Below are 20,082 nucleotides of genomic sequence, written 5' to 3'. Positions count from 1 at the left end.
TGTGGTAGAGGTGGGGTGTGTGTGTGGTAGAGGTGGTGTGTGTGTGGTAGAGGTGGGGTGTGTGCGTGTGTGGTAGAGGTGGGGTGTGTGCGTGTGTGGTAGAGGTGGTGTGTGTGTGTGGTAGAGGTGGGGTGTGTGCGTGTGTGGTAGAGGTGGCGTGTGTGTGTGGTAGAGGTGGGGTGTGTGTGTGTGTGTGGTAGAGGTGGGGTATGTGTGTGTGGTAGAGATGGGGTGTGTGTGTGTGGTAGAGATGGGGTGTGTGTGTGTGGTAGAGGTGGCGTGTGTGGTAGAGGTGGTGTGTGTGTGTGTGTGGTAGAGATGGGGTGTGTGTGTGGTAGAGGTGGCGTGTGTGGTAGAGGTGGGGTGTGTGTGTGTGTGGTAGAGGTGGGGTATATGTGTGTGTGGTAGAGATGGGGGGTGTGTGTGTGGTAGAGATGGGGTGTGTGTGTGTGTGGTAGAGGTGGCGTGTGTGGTAGAGGTGGTGTGTGTGTGTGTGTGTGGTAGAGATGGGGTGTGTGTGTGGTAGAGGTGGGGTGTGTGTGTGGTAGAGGTGGGGTGTGTGTGTGGTAGAGGTGGGGTGTGTGTGTGGTAGAGGTGGCATGTGTGGTAGAGGTGGGGTGTGTGTGTGGTAGAGGTGGTGTGTGTGTGTGTGTGGTAGAGGTGGGGTGTGTGTGTGGTAGAGGTGGGGTGTGTGTGTGGTAGAGGTGGGGTGTGTGTGTGGTAGAGGTGGCATGTGTGGTAGAGGTGGGGTGTGTGTGTGGTAGAGGTGGCATGTGTGGTAGAGGTGGGGTGTGTGTGTGGTAGAGGTGGCATGTGTGGTAGAGGTGGGGTGTGTGTGTGGTAGAGGTGGTGTGTGTGTGTGGTAGAGGTGGGGTGTGTGCGTGTGTGGTAGAGGTGGGGTGTGTGTGTGGTAGAGGTGGGGTGTGTGCGTGTGTGGTAGAGGTGGCGTGTGTGTGTGGTAGAGGTGGGGTGTGTGTGTGTGTGTGGTAGAGGTGGGGTATATGTGTGTGTGGTAGAGGTGGGGTATGTGTGTGTGGTAGAGATGGGGTGTGTGTGTGTGGTAGAGATGGGGTGTGTGTGTGTGTGGTAGAGGTGGCGTGTGTGGTAGAGGTGGTTGTGTGTGTGTGGTAGAGATGGGGTGTGTGTGGGGTAGAGGTGGGGTGTGTGTGTGGTAGAGGTGGCATGTGTGGTAGAGGTGGGGTGTGTGTGTGGTAGAGGTGGCATGTGTGGTAGAGGTGGTGTGTGTGTGTGTGGTAGAGGTGTGTGTGTGGTAGAGGTGGTGTGTGTGTTTGGTAGAGGTGTGTGTGTGGTAGAGGTGGAGTGTGTGTGTTTGTGTGGGGTAGAGTTGTGTGTGGTAAAGGTGGTGTGTGTGTGTGTGGTAGAGGTGGAGTGTGTGTGTTTGTGTGGGGTAGAGTTGTGTGTGTGTGGTAGAGGTGTGTGTGTGTGGTAGAGGTGGGGGGTGTGTGTGTGGTAGAGGTGGGGGGTGTGTGTGTGTGGTAGAGGTGATGTGTGTGTTTGGTAGAGGTGTGTGTGTGGTAGAGGTGGGGTGTGTGTGTGTGGTAGAGGTGGAGTGTGTGTGTTTGTGTGGGGTAGAGTTTGTGTGGTAGAGGTGGTGTGTGTGTGTGGTAGAGGTGGAGTGTGTGTGTGTGGAGTAGAGGTGTGGTGTGTGTGGTAGAGGTGGTGGGTGTTTGTGGTAGAGGTGGTGTGTGTGTTACAGGAGGTGGTGTGTGTGGCAGAGGAGGTGTGTGTGTGGTAGAGGTGGGATGTGAGTGTGTGTGCGTGGTAGAGATGGTGTGTGTGGCAGAGGTGGGTGTGTATGTGGAGTAGAGGTGGTGGGTGTGTGTCCGAGTGTGTTTTTTGTGTGTGTGGTGAGCGTGGGGTGCCAGCAGGAGACAGGCCTGGCCTGCTAGTGTGCAGGAGGCCTCGGGAGACTGTTTCCTCACTCTGTGGGGTGGGTGCTAGGGATGGCCGGCTCTGGGACTCCCAGGCTCCCAGGCTCCCAGGCGCTGGGGCTGGAGCTAATTTTGAGCCTGCTGCTCCAGTTATAGTCTCTGGGATGCCGTGAAGGTGGGAACGTGCTCCCAGAACCGGAGTGGCAAATTATGCCCGAGTCCCAAAGGGGAACGTGTAATTTCTGAAGCTGGACCAGATCTTTGGAGCACTATGTTTAGCTTTATTTTGCTCTGGTGAACTGCCGGTTTCCCTCTCACCTTTCTAAAAAAGAACTGCATTAAAAATAACAGTAAGGCTTCTGTGGGGTTCAGGATGCAAATGGGAGGGGCAGAGCTGCTGCCTGGCGAGGCCCGTCTCTGGCCAGCTAGGGGTGGCACATGGAGTTCACCCAGTCTATTCCAGGGGTCACACGACATGTGGCCAGCACCCCAGGGCCATCCAGCAGCCCTGGCTAGGTGCCCAAGGCTGATTCTGCCCTCCTGCGTATGCTTCTGGCTCTGAACAGCCCTGAGGGGCCCCTCAGTGATGTGTCTTTTCACAGAGCAGGGAGGGATCCGAGTCCCCAAATGCCCCTCCTGGGCCCAGCAGGGCTTCACCTTCCGTGGGTTTCTTTGGGCATCGGGGGAGTGTCTTCCAGGATCTTCCTGTTGAGGAAGGCAGGGCAGCCTGGGGTTTCGCCCCTTGGAGTCCTCCCAGAGCCCCCTGCTCAAGGCTTAGAGGTTGAGGGGCCAGCCCCAGCAGCTCTGGGTCCTAGCTGGCAGCTTCCCAGCACCTACCCTCCTGACCCCTTTGCTCTTTCTCGAACCAGCTGTGCTTCTTTCTTCCCCTCTACCTTTGCGCTTGCGATTCCCTCTGCCTAGCATGCGTCTTCTCACCTTGCCCACCTGCTAGCCTGGTACTCATTCACCCAGAGCCCCATCCCCTTATCCTAGAGTATCGTAGTGGTCTCTGAACAAGTCTTCCTGCCTTCAGCCCTGAGCCCTGAGGCCCTCCTCAGGCTGCAGCCCAAGGATTCACAGTACAGGGAGATTGATTCACAGTACTGGGAGATTGTAGGCAAGGAGCTGATGCTCAGAAAAGGATGCAGAAAGTGATTTGTAGCATGGAGTGGAGGTTGGACTATAAGACTCCTAAAGTCCCCACTGATGTCAGGTTTTGGGGAAGACATATGATGCCCTGGTTCTTGTCCTGGAGTGGGGAAGACTGAGTAACCTGCTGTAGCTTTGGGAACCATGCCCTGCAGTGTTGGTGTGGCTCAGAGGTTAGGATGCTGGGGTTGGAGTGTCCCTGAAATAGGCAGATTTTGGAGAGAGAGGGAGGACATATGAGAGAGTGGGCAAGAGTCAGGCATTGGCTGAGCCCCTTCCACGTGCCTTGCCTTGTGCTGGGCGTGCACAGCCTTCATCTCATTCATACTCACTGTCGCCCTGTGAGGTGGGCTTTGGGCCCATTCTCCAGATAGGACGCTGACCCAGAGAGGTCAAGGGGCTTGCTCAAAGTCACACATCTGGTGAGGTGTTGGAGCCAGGCTTGTCCAACTCCAAAGCACATGTTCTCCCTGGAGGAAGAGCAGAGGGTGCCTGGTCAGAGAGCGCTACCTCTTGGGGACTGTCCAGCCTTCCCTAAAGTGGGTTCTCTAATCCTGTTGCTAACCAGCATGTTTCATTTGTAGCTTGCAGACGGTCTGTCGAGCTTGGCCCCCACTAACACGGCTTCTCCTCCATCCAGTCCTCATGTATGTACTGTTTACTTATTTGTGGGCTCCTTGTATTCCCTTGTGGGGCTGGGGGTAGGGGGGTTAGGAGGGAAACGGGAGGGGAGAGTGGGAGGGAAGAAAGGAGGTATTTCCTGAGCCCTAGCAGGGAAGTCACCTATCTTTGCCTCACTGAAAAGGAGGGGTGAGAGAAAGCTATGGAGTAGATGCTCAGAAATGGACACCCCTAGGTTACTTCCTGGGATTTACCTTATTTACCTGTGTGAGGGCTGGGGGCTTAGGTGGGGCTGCATGGGCCAGTGGAAGCGGGGAAATCTCTCAATTAGACTCTGACTTCTGGAGTGTGGGACCCCAGAAGGCTCTTCTGGGCGTGGGACCTCAGACGGCAGGCTGACTTTCTGTGCTCCTCCCTGATGTGTGAAGGGTGTGTGTGACTGAGGAACCCTGGCTGGCCCCTCGGGTGCTAAGAGGTCTGCTCGGGCCAACAGTCTGCTCCTGCAGTTTCCAGCAGGACTCCTTTCTGCTTGCCTGAGTGGATTCCTTAGGTGTCATCTTTCTGGGCTGTGGGTCCCTCTAGGAAGATGACTTTGATGTCTGGCCTTCAGCATGCGCTCCTGAAGTCCCATGCTGAGGGCCAGTGGGAGCCCCTGACCTGTGGAGGGTGGCGTAAGAGACAGAACTTGCTAAAGGCAGTGAGTTACATTCTACTTATGGTGTCAAGAGGAGGCACTGCTGTACTGGGGGTCTCATGATCTTCTAGAAGGAGGCTATCGATATACATATTTTTTTCTGATTTATCTATTTTAAATAAAATATGGAAAACACAAAAAGTGTCAAGTAGGAAGTTAAAACCACTTTTATTCCTACCAGTTTATGATAGGCACTGTTAGGGTTTTGATGTGCCTAGATTTTTTAGATATCTTTTAAACTCACATGAATACTTTTTAAAAACAAAATTGGAATCATACTTTTTTATAATTTGGATTTTTTAAATTTAAAAGTATATATGAATATTTTTCCATATTTGTATGTGTGTATATATAATATATGTATAATATGTATGTTATGTATATTATATATATATTTTTTGAGATGGAGTCTCACTTTGTCGCCCAGGCTAGAGTGCAGTGGCATGATCTTGGCTCACTGCAACCTCCATCTGCTGGGTTCAAGCAATTCTCCTGCCTCAGCCTCCTGAGTAGCTGGGACTACAGGTGCGCAACACCACACGTGGCTAATTTTTTGTATTTTTAGTAGAGACGGGGTTTCACCATGTTGGCCAGTCTGGTCTCGGACTCCTGATCTCATGATCTGCCCGCCTCGGCCTCCCAAAGTGCTGGGATTACAGGCGTGAGCCACCACACCCAGCCTATTCTTATATTCTTTAAAGATATGACTGCATGTCACATGAACATTCGTAAACTTTTAACTACTCCCTATCATTTGCCATTTAATTTGTTTATTTCTTCTATTGTCTTCTTTTGTCCCTTAAAGGACTTATTTTAGTTCACTTTATATATGTCCATTCAGACGATTTCTTTTTGTTTTTTTTTGTTTGTTTGTTACACCCAGGTACACCTGTTCAGGCCATTTCTTGTTAAAGTGTATTCCTAGGCATTTTATGGTCTTTGGTGCTGTTCTAAATGGAATATATGTTTTCCTCATGACTTTGTCGAACTATCGCTAGAATATAGGAAAACAATATTTTTGTATATTTACTTTGGAACTGACTCTTTATTAAGGCCCATTTATTAGTTCTGACTATTGTTAATTGATTCTGTTTGGTTTTTCCAAGTAGGTAAGATTGTTTTCTTCAAATAATGATAAACGTGTTAGTTTCTTTCTAATAGTATGCCTCATTCCTTTTTCCAAATACCATTTGATATTTGAGATGCTGCTGAGCAGACTTATTTAGTCATTCATTCTAATGTGACTGCCTCTACCAGATTTCCATTAATTGGGATGATGATTGATGGTTTCAGACAGATATTTGATTTTGGCAAGGTTGTGTCCTTTATTGTTTGTTTATTTTTTTATTGTTTTTGAGATGGAGTCTTGCTCCATTGCCCAGGCTGGAGTGCAGTGGTGTTGTCTTGGCTCACTGCAACCTCTGCCTCCTGGGTTCAAGCAATTCTCTTGCCTCAGCCTCCTGAGTAGCTGGGATTACAGGTGCCCACCACCGCACTCTGTTAATTTTTGTATTTTTGTAGAGACAGGGTTTCACCATCTTGGCCAGGCTGATCTTGAACTCCTGACCTCAAATGATCCACCCTCCTTGGCTTCCCAAAGTGTTGGGATTACAGGTGTGAGCCACCACACCTAGCTGATTGTTAGTTTATTAATAGCTTAAAAATTAGTCATGGAAGTTTAATTCTATCAAATGTCATTTGGCATTTATTAAGATGATAATTTTATTTTCCATTGTCTGTTAATATAGTGTATAATTGTGCTATATTCCTGGGGTAAACCCAAGTCGGTCAATTGGTCGTGGTATTATAGTTTACTACAGTTGCAGCCTTCTTATCCAATGCAGTCAAGACAGGTAGTTGATTGGCTAATTGACAAAGTTGATTAAATAGGGACTTATTTTTTTTTAAAATTGTACTTTAGGTTTTAGGGTACATGTGCACATTGTGCAGGTTAGTTACATATGTATACATGTGCCATGCTGGTGCACTGCACCCACTAAATCGTCATCTAGCATTAGGTATATCTCCCAATGCTATCCCTCCCCCCTCCCCCCACCCCACAACAGTCCCCAGAGTGTGATATTCCCCTTCCTGTGTCCACGTGATCTAATTGTTCAATTCCCACCTATGAGTGAGAATATGCGGTGTTTGGTTTTTTGTTCTTGAGATAGTTTACTGATTAAAAGTCCTACAAATGTACCACAAACATTTTGTTTTTAACCATGTCCATGTAACTTTATTTGCCAATCATTTGACATGTGCCACACCCTCTTTTTGAATTTGGATGTGCTGACTTGTGTGTCATGTCATCCTTTTGGTATAAATCATACCCAAAATGCATTATCCAGGATTTTTAGTTTTAGGTTTATTAAAATTTGATGAGAACTTAACAATACTTGCAAAAAAAAAAAATCTGAGTGTAGAGTCCTCTTAAAGTTTAAGATGCCCTTCCACCTTTTATGTTATCTCACTTGTACTTGATATTCATCACTTAAAAAAAAAATCAAAAGCAAGCCAGGTGTGGTGGCTCTTGCCTGTAATCCAGCACTTTGGGAGGTCGAGGTAGGCAAATTGCTTGAGCACAGGAGTTGAGATCAGCCTGGGCAGCATAGTGAAACCCTGTCTCTACAGAAAATACAAAAATTAGCCAGGTGTGGTGGCACATGCCTGTAGTCCCAGCTATTCAGGAGGCTGAGGTGGGAAGATTGCTTGAGCCCCAGAGGACGAGGTTGCGGTGAGCCGTGATAGCATCACTGCACTCTATCCTGGGTGACAAAGTGAGACCTTGTTGCAACAAACAACCTCACCAAAACACAAAAGCCTTAAATTAGTTTTCATAGATACAATGCCCTTCCTTTTTATATTCAAATTCTATGTGTTTTTAAATATATACTTTGTTTATCCAATTACCATATTAGTACAACCCAGCTCATCTTCTGGAGCTGCAGTGGGCATCCTAGAACAGCTGTGGACAGTCAGTGGTTCTGGACCTCAGGCAGATTGTTGGCAGACAGGACAGACAGCATTTGTTAATCCTGGCTAAGAAGTTTTAAGGAGAGCTTCTATTATGTATTATTGAGTTAGGTTTGCTACTACTTAGGATTTTTACGTCTGTTTTAATAAGTATGACTTTCGAGTTGTCTTTGTTACACTTTGATATCGGGGTTATACTAGTCCCTTAAAATTCTTTTCAGGTGTACTTCTACTTTCTGTGCTCTTAAACAGGCTCTGTGGCATGATAATTATTGTTGCTGAAAGGCCCTAAAATACACCAGAGCCACTGTTTATGAACTTAAATTATGCAATTTGGAAATTATATGATACAAATATTTCAATAGTTTGGCTTTATGTACAAAATGTGTAATAGTAGGAAACCTAAATTTAAAAAAAATGACTGACAATCATGTAATTTAAAAGGTGGTGAAATTGTATCTATGGTTTCCTAACACAGGGTAGCCATCATTTTTTCTCTAAAATGGTGTTATATGTTTTGAATTATAGAAGATTTTCAGGAACGCATATCTTATATAATTGTATAAGATGCAACTGTCTTGTATGCATTCGTAAAACTGGGCTCAACACATTTTCTGGGAGGGGATTCTTTGATCATTTTGTACTTCTTCAATCAATTTGGTAGCTGAGATGTCATCAGATACTGCCTGTTAACACTGGTATAAATTTGTACATATTACTATAATGAAAGCTTTGTATCTATTCTGTTTTCATCTTCATTCTTAATTTTATGTATTTATGTTATTTTCCTTTTTTATTAGGCTTCATATCGTTTCATCTATTTTATAATTGTTTTCCATCCAAAGAACCAGCTCTTTAAAAATTCTGCTGATATTATAATAGGTTAGTTTCTTTAATTTCTACATTCAGGTCATTTTTAAGCTCTCTCAATCTGAAATTCCTATTATATGTATTCTGGATATCTTGGGTTATCACTTTATCTCTTTCTCTCTCTCTTGTTTAGAAAAGACTGTTAAAGGGAGCTATTTGTCTATATTTTCTTCTAAAAATTCTGAAGTTTTGCTTTTCACACTTCAGTATTTATTTCACCTGGAATTGATTTTGCGTGCGTGTTAACTGTGAGGTAGTTTTTTTCTCATGTAACTAACCAATGAATTAATATCATCATAGAATGACCTGTGCTTTCTCATTGATCCACAGTGACAGCGGTGTCATTTGTTGGGTTTCCATATAAGTGTGGGCTATTTGTGGGCTCTCTATTCTGTTCCATTGGTCTGTTTGTCTTTCCCTGGGCTATTTTACTATCTTATTTACTATAGCTTTCTAATAGGTCTTGATCTCTGATAAGGAAGTACTTTGTTCATTTTCAGAAGTATCATTGCTATTCTAGTCCTTTGCTTTTCCACTTCAGTTTTAGAATCAGCTTGTCAACTTAAAAAAAAGTTGAGATTTGTGACAGAGTTATAGTGAATTGCTGGATCAGTTTGGGGAAAGCAGACATTTTTATTATATTGCCTTTTAACCATGAACATAATATATCTTTCCATTTATTTAGGCCTTCTTTAATGGTAATTTAATGCATTTTTATAATTTTATCCAAAAAAGTCTAGTACAACTTTTATCATATTTAGTTCTAGCAATTTTATGCATTATTGTTCTCTTTACTTGAATTTTTAAAGGTACATTTTCTGACTGGCTTTTGCTTGTATATAAATGAAATCGATTCTCATATACAGATTTTATATCCAGAAACTTTGCTAAACTCTCTTATGAATTATACTGGCTTGAGAATTCTCCTGGATTTTCTATAGAGTCAATCATATAATTTGTGATTAATTACAATTTTAATTCTTCTGTCTATATTTCTTTTACTTTTTTATTTTATTTTCTTGTCTTATTGCCATTGACTAGAACCTTCAGCTGATGTTCTATGTACTTGGTTATAGAGAGTATTCTTTTCTGCTCCTAATTTTAAAATGAATGTTTTTATGTTTTACCACTGATCATCAAATTTATCAGGTGAACCTAGTTACCTGTTAGAACCTTACTAGTTAGCTGTTTTTTTCATGAATGTTGTTAAATTTTATTGAATGTTTTTAAAGTATCCATCGAAGTGATCATATAATTTTGCTCCTTTAACCTGTTAATGTAGTGAATTACATTAATATATAATACATAATTATATAATATATTTACATATATGTTAATTAGATAACCCAAGTTATCTAAAATATATATAACAGGAATTTCAGCTTTAGAGAGCTTAATATACAGTAATAAATATATCTATATTGGTACTTAAACAACTTTGCATTTCTGAAACAATCTAAGCTGATCATGATATATTATCTTTTTTCTGCATTGCTGGGCTCAGTTTGCAAACAGTAAGTTTAGGACTTTTTTTGCATCATTTTTTTGGAATGATATTGGCTTAAAGTGTTTCTTTTTCATACTATTATTTTCAGGTTTATAAAATGACTTCTGTTGTGTAAGCCATAAGATTGGCATTATCCATTGCCTAAATGTTTGGTAGATTCACTCATAAAACTGTCTAGACTTAGTATTCTTTTTGGGAATATTTTAAATTGCTGTTGCAACTTTTAAAAATGTTTATAGGACCTTTGAGATTTTCTGTTTCTAAGTGAGTGACTTTTGGTGATTTAAATTTTCTAGGAATTATCTATTTCTTCCTAAAAATATTGGTGTAATATTTTTTATGATCTCTTAATTTTTCAAAAAGAATTTCTTCTCCATCTAGTTATGCCTCCTTTCATTCTCAAGATTATATTTTATTATTCTTGCCAGAATTTATCAGATTCTTTTCAGTCTATTCAAAGAATTTTTAGTTGATCCTCTCTATTATTTCCTTATTTTATAATTTATTAACTTCTTTTCTTCTATTTTATTCCTTCCATTTTATTTCTTTTCTTCCATTTTGGGGGAGTTTATTATATTTTAACCTCTATGTAAGGCTCTATTTAAGGCTCTAAAATTCCCTCTCACTACTGCTTTATGCATCCTGTAGATTCTGACAAGTAATATTTTTGTTATTTCCCATTCTGAGTATTTTCAGATTTTTATTATTTCTTTTTGACACCTAAATTGTCTAAAAATATGGTTTTTGGAAGTTACTAACTTATATTTTAAATTATCTTTTGTTATTGATTTCTAGGTTAACTGGAATGGTCTCTATGGTCCAGAGAGTGTAGTCTGTGTGTAACGATATAATACTTAGAAATGGCCTGACACTTGCTTTATGGCCTAGTTTAAATCTGTAACTGTCCTGTGTGTGCTTGAAAAGAATGTGTATTGTCCAGATGTCTTAAATATTCAATGTGCATTTAGAACAGGCTTGTTAATTGTTATTAAAATCTGTACTCCTGATTTTTGTGTGTGTGTGGTTTATCAATTTCTGAGCGAGACATGAAAATATTCTGCTTTGATGTGACATTTGTCAATTTCTCCTTATAATTCCACCAACTTTTATATATTTGATGCTCTCTATATTTTTTCTCTCTCTATAGAGAATTCTTATATCTTCCTGGAGAATTGAATCTTTTAACAATATGTAGCAAGCCTCTGCCCATTTCTGTCTTTTAAAATCTCTGCTAATGAGTTTTTCTTAAAGTCTGTTTTGTTCATGTTAATATAGCTACCCCAGCTTTCTTTTGGTTAGTATTTTCCTTGTATAGCTTTTTCCATCTTGTTACTTTCAACTTTTCTGTCTTTAAGTTTTAGCTATCTCTCCTGTGAACAGCAAATAGATAGATTCTATTTGTGTTTAATGCATTCTGACAATCTTTACTAATATATTTGAATTTGTTTCTGCCATCATATTTTGTATCTCTATCAGTCTTTTTTCAATTAAAATATTCCCCTCTTTTTTTCCATCCCTTCTCTTCTTTTTAGTTTCAAAACTATATATGTTTCTATTTCTTTAGTGATTAGTATAGAAATTTTAACATGGCATATTTAACTTAGCAAAGTCTAAATTTAATTGGTATTTATATCTTCCTCCAGAATATTACAAGGAACTTAGACTGCTTTAACTCCAATCACCTATCAATTTGCAAACTTTTGTACAATATTTTAGTTTTATCTTTTTTACCTACCTTTTTAAAGCATTATTTTATTTTAAGTAATCATTTTTTTCTTTTAGCTATATTCACATTTACTTTTTTTTTTTTTAATATCAGTCGTCTTTTTCCTGAAGTAGGGCCTATTGAAATTCCTATAATTGAGGTCAGTTCATTATAAACTTTCTCACTTTTTAACTGTTTGAAAATATTTTTTTCACCCTTATCTTGGAAATAATAGTTTCACTAACAGTTATTTTCTCTCAGCACTCTTTTCTGGCTTCCATTGTGCTATTGTTTTCACAAATCTGAGGACTTAAAAAATTTTTATTTTAAAGTTAAGTTTAGTTTTGGCTGGGTGCAGTGGCTCATGCCTGTAATCCCAGCACTTTGGGAGGCTGGGGCAGGCAGATCATTGAGCTCAGGAGTTCGAGACCAACCTGGGCAATGGTAGCAAAACCCCGTCTCTACAAAAAATACAAAAAATTAGCTAAGTGTAGTGGTGCATACCTGTAGTCCCAGCTACTCGAGAAACTGAGGTGGGAGGATCGCTTGAGCCCAGGAGGTTAAGGCTGCAGTGAGCCATGATTGTGCCACTGCACTCTAGCCTGGCCCACAGAGTGAGACCCTGTTGCAAAAAAAAAAAAAAAAAATTTAAAAAGTAAAATTAGTTTAATTTAATTTTTAAAAGATGTTATTTTTATTCATTCTGAGTGATTCTCAACCATTATCTCTTCAAATGTTACAGATTCCATTCTCTCATCATTTCTGGAACTGTGGATATACAATGGACCTCTTCTATTCTTCATGTCTGTCAAATTTTCTTTCATATTGTTTATTTCTTTGGATTGCACTCTGGCTAATTTCTGAAGATGTATCTTCTTGTTCACTTGATCTTTAGCAGTTTCTAATCTGCTATTTTACCCTATCTATTGAGTTTTCAGTCTTAAGTACTATATTTTTATTTCGAAAAGTTTTATTCCCCCAATCTGCTTGTTTATTTTTGAAGGTCTCCTGTCCCTTTGGCATATTTTTAATGCCTTTTATTTATTTAAACAGTTTTTCCTTAAAGCCCTATTTCTGACTACTCTGACTTCTGTTGTCTGATTCTGCAATTGGTTGGCTCTAGCTGGCTCTTGCTCATGGTGCCTAGTTCCTTATGTGTTTGATTGTGAACTCATGTTCCTTGGAACTTTATCTGAGAATTCTTTGGGGCCTGGGTGGAAGTTACATTCTTTTAGAGAGGATATGTGTTTACTTTTACCAGATGTCTGGAGACACTATAAACCCAGATTAACTTAAAACTAAATGTTCAGTGTGTGGCTTTTTGGGTCCACTAGTTAGTATGCATTTTGGCTCCTTATTTCTCTGGATTTTTCCTTTCTCATTTGCCCTTAAGGATTTTCTTTACATTCCCATCAGCTCAGCCATGCATTTAAAATGGATTTTAGAAATATCTTTTCTGTTAATTTAGGTGTTCTTACTTGGAGGGTTTCTCTGGTTGTCTAATTTGTCATTTTGCTGGAAATCAATGTCTTTATTAGAGGTTTAAATTTGAAGTCATGGTTTTCATCATGCAGGTTTATCTCCTTCAGGGTTGTGTACTCTAATTTCTTGTTTGCAGTTTCCTCTTAAGACTTCCTATGAATATACACGAGCCATTTGTTTTCTTCTGCTTTTTACTCAACTCTTTAAGAGCATTGGGAGACATTTGTCTTTGTCTTCAGATCGCTCTTCTTCTTTTGCCCTTAATATCTTCTTTTTTTTCCCTTGTGTTTATCCTTACAGAGGGAAGTCCTTGCTTGTCAAATACTGGGAGTTCAGTTAGATTCTTTCCATAAATTCATGGGCCCTTCTAATCTCAAACTCAGACAAAAAGAAGGAAATAGTTTAGATTTGCAGTAGTTTCACTTTGCTGGTTAGAAATCCAGCAGGGTGGGAGAAGTAAGAAGGAAACCAGGATCAGAGGCAGCTATGTGGGGCTATTCTTCTGGGCTGAAGAGTTTATTTCCTATGTTTGTTATGGTAGTCAGGGGTTAGCTAGGGTAGGCCAGAGGGCCAGAGCTGCTGCGCCTACCAATGAACTCCTATGTAGGAATTTCTTAAGTAAAGTAGAGTTGACCCTCTCCCACTAGGCCCACCAGGCAGGGTGTTACTTTAGGGAAGTTTCTACAGTTTTGGCTGAGTGAATCCTTAACCTTGTGGGTTCAGACACCTGTTGGGTCAATTTTCTCACGGCTAGATGTGTAAACTTACACGAGAAATATAGCTCCCTGGGGCATGTGACCTCGGTGGCTGGTGCAGCCCATAGTCTCCTATAGGCTCAGTCAGTGGGAAGCCAAATTGTGATTAAGAGTGAGAAATCAGAATGAGGAGAGAGAGTTCTGTAATTTGAACTTTAGTGCCAGCTGACTTGGCACTGACACATCCATCTCCAAAGGTAGGGGCAGCTTTAGTCCCTAAGCCTAGGTCTGCTCTCCCGTGATGGTGCTGGTGTGGACACCTGTCAGTGTTTACTCCTTACTCCTGTTTGCCTGTTCTTCAGGCCTGATTAGTACCTTTCTTCATGGATATGCTCTTTCTCTGGATTAATACATTCTTCCTAATTATGGTTAAGTCTTAGTGTAGGAGGCATTCTTCCCTGTTGAGATGACTTTGCCTCTCCTTGCTCTCACCGACTATGAAGTTATTTCATGGTCTAATTCTCCAAGGGCAGCCCTATTTCCCTTAATTCCAGGTTGGGGGGATGTGGGATGCCTTATTGCAGCTCATGAGTACTGACAACAATTTATTCCAAGACTTTGAAGCAAAGGTTTTCTGAGCAAAGGAATCAATTACAGGGTGTGGCTCCCAAGTGAGGAAGCATTTTCAGAAGGCATCCAAGGCAGTTTGTCTCTGAACTTCATGGTTGCACCTCTGAACTTGAGACTTAGAGGGGGAGTATTTTAACTTTAATAACATTCATGGTTTTACCTGTACTTTTGTACATATCAGATGTGCTAATTAGGAAGTCACTTATCTTTTCCTTAAAGTAGGTTTCCTAAGGACACGTATTTGGCAATATTGGTTTAGCAAGAATTACTGTATGTGCTTGAAAGTAACTGTAGTTCTTTAAAAATATCACCCGTTCAGAAGTGTTGCCAGTGAAGCCTGGCCTCCCCCCACTCCTATTAGTTCTGATTAGGGAGGTTTGATGCCCGTCACTGGTGTAATCTGGACCTTCCTTTGTGACTCATTCTTTCTCTCATTTTCTCAGAGCAAATACAAATCGCCCATCAAATGACAAGTGAAAGCACAGGGGGAGGCGAGGGGAGGGAATCAGAGCCGAAATCTGTTAGCTATTTGGAGTAATTGGTTATTTGCTGTGTTTGCTGGTTGGGAAGCAGAGCACATACTTCACGGTCTCTCCTGTTACGGGGGCTGGAGTCACCCTCCGATATTGGATCCTCGTTGCCGGAGCCCTTGGCTCGGGGTGCCTTTTCCCTGCTTGGCATTCCTGTGGTCTCCTCGGGAGTGCACCCCTCCTCCCTCGCTGCACACTGCAGGGGGGACAGCCTGGGGTGAAACTTGTCTGGCAAACTTCAGGGCTCCATCAGGGAGGAGGAGGCCCTGGCTCCCACCATCCGGCGCTCCTTGCCTCCACCTCATCCTGACATAACCCCTCCACCACCCCCTGCCCCAAGAGGTCTTTCCCCTGGTCTGAGAGGGATCTGTTTTCCCATCTAGAGAAAAAACACTCATCTCTTCCTAGAGGGATATTCTTGGCTTCCCTTGGAAATCTACAGCATAGGCAACTCTCTCTGAGGTCTAACTTGATGTCTTCCTATCTCTATTGGTCCTATGCACTGGCTACTCCCTAGCCTGGGTCAAAATAGTGCTTGGAAGTTGGTACAGCGCTCACTGCTGAGCACAAGACCCCTCTGAGTGTGCTTGGTGAAGCTTATTAACCCACCTTTTGTCTTTAACTCTCTTCTACATTAACCAAGGCACAGGGAAATCAGAGCAAATTAGCAACAAGTTCAAAATATAAAATATTTGAAAAGTAATGTGATTTTGTGTATGAAAATGTATACAGTAACTAGAAAGTAGGTTGACTTGGGCACATAGTAGATTCCCCCCAAATCCTCTTAAAATTGAATTTAGGAGAGCTAATATTAGTGTCTGTAGCTTGATGAATGCTTCTGCAGTCTTGCGAAGGCCTTCAAAAATAGTTTTTCTCTTAAGTAGTTGTAACTCTTGTTAAGCAAAATTGTCTACATAAGCAGAAGGAAGATAAGGTATGCTGCCCAGGCCCTGTTGGAATTGTCACAGATTCTGAATTAGTCATGTTTTGTTGCTTTCTTCATATGTTTGAAGAGGCTGATGGAAGCTTCTTTCATTCACCTACTGGCTAGGTTCCATTCCTCTAGGCTTTCTGCATAATTGTGTGGGATCATGGTGCCCTCAGAGAATCCAGTCATGGGCCCCCAAGGATCTATCTTAGGCTCCTGAATTGAGAAAGCACCAGCAACCTCGGGTTCCCCACAGCTCCCCGACACTCTGTGAGTCCCCCATCTGGAGCAGGCCAATAGTCAAGTGATCAGGTCCCCTTGCCATCTGTTTGACTTTACTGGATGTCAGGCCCATGTAGTCTCTGGACCTTTGGAAGCAATTCAGCATTTTGGTTAAAGGTCTTTACTTCTTTTCCACCTCTGCTGATCCAGAAATCAGAGTAGGTGGAGTAATGATCCCCTCCACAGATGAGGAGGCTGGACTGCAGGGAGTGTCAACAAGAGGTTGAAAGCCCAGTGTTCCACTTGTAGAAATAATTAAGTGACTTTTGTTATGAGTGTGTGGAGTTCTGCTGAATCAGCGCGGTGGCTGGCTGTGGGCATATGTCTTTGTGGCTTTGGGGGGCATAAGTGATTTGGTATACACAGGGTGGAGTAGTTTTGAAGTCGGAGTATTTGCATGTCTGGGGGTTTGTCTGGTCTACATGTAGGCATGAGTAATTTTATGTTACTTATGTGTTTATTCATGTGTGCATGAGTAAATAGTCCATTTCCTAAATCTCAGGACATGAAAGAATTAGAGGAACCTTTGTACCGTGATTCCAGTAATACAGATGTAGAGCTATGGGGTAGCAGTACCGGAGATCAAACTGATGACACTGGCAATATCAACAAGAACATTAATCATGGTAAACTTTACAGGTTACAGCATATCTTTGTAGATATCTACTCTGAGCCTTACAGTAACCCCAGTGTTGGGTTGTTATGTTACTATCTTGATGATGATGATTTGTACTAAGAGGGAAATTACTTTCAGCACAGTCTAGGATGTCTATCTCTGGGTTGACATAGGCATGAAGGGCTACTTAAAATTATAAATAATAGACCACTTTTTTTTTTAAGAGTTGGGCATATAGTTTTGCATAGTGACCCAAGGTTTAACGTTATAACCTTGGTGACAAATGGATTTGACCAGAAATTTTTCTCTTTGATCCAACTGGTCATCCTGGGGAGAGAAAACAAGTTCTGTACCTGCCCCCTGTCTCCTGCTTCCTGACTTCACAGAAAGGAATTATTATTGCCGGTTTTTCCACCCATATTCATGAAATGTGTTAGGTCTACTGAATGATGATGGGAGATTAAATATTTGGAACGTATCATACTGATTTGGGTCTTCAGGGGGATTAAGGTGCTCATTAGACTGGATCAAGCCTGGAGAAATAGATCTCCGCTATTTTCTCTGGCTGCCCAGGAACTGCATATTGGCTATTAGCTGAAACTGGAGAGGCTTCCAGTCCATGCGTTGGTCAGACTTACTGGGTTGGCTGACTGCACAATGAGGGGCCTTGAACCTTGAGCATGGGGGAGTGGTGTTTTAATGGCCAGACTTCTTGTTAAAGCCTAAGGTGACACTTCAAATATCAAACCTTTTGTGTTTCTTTTTCCTCCTTGCCATGTTCCAAAACTGGATGCTTAGCTATTGCAAAATGAGGTAAAAAACACATTTGGAATGAGAAAACATACCACCATTTCCCTTTTGGAGCTTTGGAATATGGGATTCCATTAACATCAGAGGGTTAGTTGGCTTTGGCACCTCTGAGTTCAGACATGGAATAGCTGTCCTGTTTTTTGTGGGGCTCTTTCTTATGGGTGTGCTAACTTATTCCTGGACTTCCTGGGGAAGAGAAGGGAGAAGTGGGCTTGAAATAAGTCCATCAGAAGCCAGATGAGTGAAATAGCAGAAATGACATTTTCAAGTCACATCTGTGAGTGTGTTAAAAATATAACTTTATTTTTCTGTAAATCAACTTAATCTCTCCTGTGAGCCCACATTTTTCCTGATGGCAGAAAAACCCCGGTAATCGTCAACATTTTAGGTTTAAACTTAGGCAGTCTGGGCTTTCTATTTTCCTCCTTAACCCTGGGAGGCAGCTCAGTTCTGGGTTGGGCTTCCATAATGTCATGACCTCCACAGGGAGGAAGTCCTGGTCACCAGTATGTGTCTACTCTGACATTTAGAGACCCACTGATTTCTGGGCACACAGGCCATACTGCATCTTCTCATTTCAGCCCCCAAATCCTTCTAGTTTTCCTGGCTCTTTCTCTCTCCACTAACTTTCAAGCCCTACAGGGAGTGGGGCACCATTAAGCAGCTCTCCCATGACACTCTGGGGTCTGTGGGAAATTCCAAGGGCTTAGGCTCTGTCTCCCATGACACCCACGCAGCCATCTCCAATCAACTGCCCCACAGCCAATTCCTCTGGCAACTTCCGGGTGGCTGCTGCTGCCTGGACCCCCAAAGTTATAGAGGGGTCTGTTCCATGTACACTTTGGAGCTGACCTGGAGGCAGGGTGTGCGGTGCCTTATCAGAAACCATCACAAGTCTCTAGTTCTCGCTTCCTTTCTCCTTCTACACTTTCATTTCTTTCGCCTATGATGGGGAAAAACTGGCTGGACAAAACATTCTTTTAAACCTATTATTTTAATGGCACATGATCAGCCTTTGTAAACTTAAAAGCCAAGGATCACCCCCTCTTTCCCCACATTCTGCTGTTTAGGCATTCCTGTATCCATCAAATATTGACAGAACTGCAATTATGTCTTTCAGGCAATGTTCTAAGCGTTGAGGTTATGAGTGTTACAAAAGATAAAGGGGGCTGGGTGTGGTGGCTCACGCCTGCAATCCCAGCACTTTGGGAGGCAGAGGCGGGTGGATCATGTGAGGCCAGGAGTTTGAAACCAGCCTGGCCAACATGGTGAAACCCCATCTCTACTAAAAATAACAAAAATTAGCTGGGCATGGTGGCACACACCTGTAATCCCAGCTACTTGGGAGGCTGAGGCAGGAGAATTGCTTGAACCTGGGAGGCAGAGCTTGCAGTCAGCCAAGATAGTGCCACTGCACTCCAGCCTGGGCGACAGAGCAAGACTCTGTCTCAAAAAAAAAAAAAAAGAAAGAAAGAAAGAAAAAAGAAAAAGAAAAAAGATGAAGGGCTCTGCCTTCATGGAGAAGGAGATACAATAAACAATATTAATACCCACGTAAAATCTATGGGATATCAGATGGAGATAATCACTGTGGAGAAAAAGCGACAAAGAGGGAATAGGAATTCTTGAGACGGGATTGTGATTTACAATATGGGAAATAATGAGGGTGAGACTGAGGCTGCACTGGAATCAAGACAAGAAGGAAATGAGGAAGTGGCTTAGGGATCTATCAGGGGGAATAGTGTTCCTGCCAGGGGAAGGACATGAGGGTGCTGGAAGTGTTCAGGACCAGGAAGGCTTGTTGGCTGCAACAGCATGGGTGAGGAAGAAAGTTGAAGGACGCGAGGTCAGGGAGGTGTGAGGGCTCGATCACAAGAGACTTTAGACGTTATTACAAGGGCTTTAGTTTTATTCTGAGTGAGCTGACAAATCACTGGAGGGATTTGCACAGAGGGTGACAAGATCCGATGTACATGGCTGTTGGGTTGAGCACGGATTTAGGGAGCAGGACGGCAAAGGTGAAGGTGGGGAGGCCAGTTAGGAAACTGCTGCAATCATCCCACATGGCATGATGGGGCTGGACTGGGGCGGTAGTGACAGAGTGGTCTGGTTCTGAGTATACACTGGAGGTAGTGCCAGCATGAGTGACTGATGGATTGAGTGCAGGTCGTGAGGAACAGGAGTCAAAGGTGAGTGCAGGGATTTCGGCTTGAGCATCTGGAAGGAGAGAGTTGCCATTTGTTCATATGAGGAAGGATGTGGGAGGAGCAGACTGGGCAGGGATGTTCAGAGATAGGAATCTGGACTTACCTTTGCAAAGCCTATCAGATGTCCAGTGGGAGATGTCACATGGGCAGCTGGAGTCCAGGGAAGGCACCCAGGCTGGACAGAGCTCAAGGTGGGACTCATCAATGTATGTGCTATTTAAAGAGCTAAGACCCAGGGAGAACCCAAGGGAGTGAGAGTGGATAGAGAGGACGGGCTCAAGCACTGAGCCCTGAGGCACTCAGATGGCCAAAGCGTGGGTGACAAGAAGGAGGCAGCAAAGAAGACTGAGCAGGTGTGGCCGCTGAGGTGGGAGGACAGCACTGTGGTGCTCTGGACAGTGGAGCTCTGCAAGGCGAGGGGAGATGCTTCAGGGACAGAGGAGTGACCACTTCTGCCAAATACTGCTCCTGGATTGATTATTGAGGCCTGA

General features: G+C 42.7%; 1 protein-coding gene across 15 annotated transcripts in view; it reads left to right on the top strand.

Annotated features, from left to right (window-relative positions):
• The window catches only part of DYSF (dysferlin), a 234,636-nt gene that overhangs the window by 165,029 nt on the left and 49,525 nt on the right, over positions 1-20,082 (top strand). For 7 of the 15 annotated variants that reach the window (XM_063594854.1, XM_003808176.8, XM_003808177.8 and 4 more), the window contains one exon: positions 3,626-3,688. The exons of the other annotated variants lie outside the window; for them this stretch is intronic. In XM_063594854.1, coding sequence (XP_063450924.1) covers positions 3,626-3,688 — 63 coding nt within the window. The remainder of the gene's footprint in view (positions 1-3,625; positions 3,689-20,082) is intronic. 15 annotated transcript variants of the gene reach the window in all.

This window comes from Pan paniscus, chromosome 12 (genome assembly GCF_029289425.2).
Source record: "Pan paniscus chromosome 12, NHGRI_mPanPan1-v2.0_pri, whole genome shotgun sequence".
NCBI lineage: Eukaryota > Metazoa > Chordata > Mammalia > Primates > Hominidae > Pan > Pan paniscus.
Note: the sequence above shows the minus strand (reverse complement) of the source record. Positions and strands in the feature narration are given on the sequence as shown.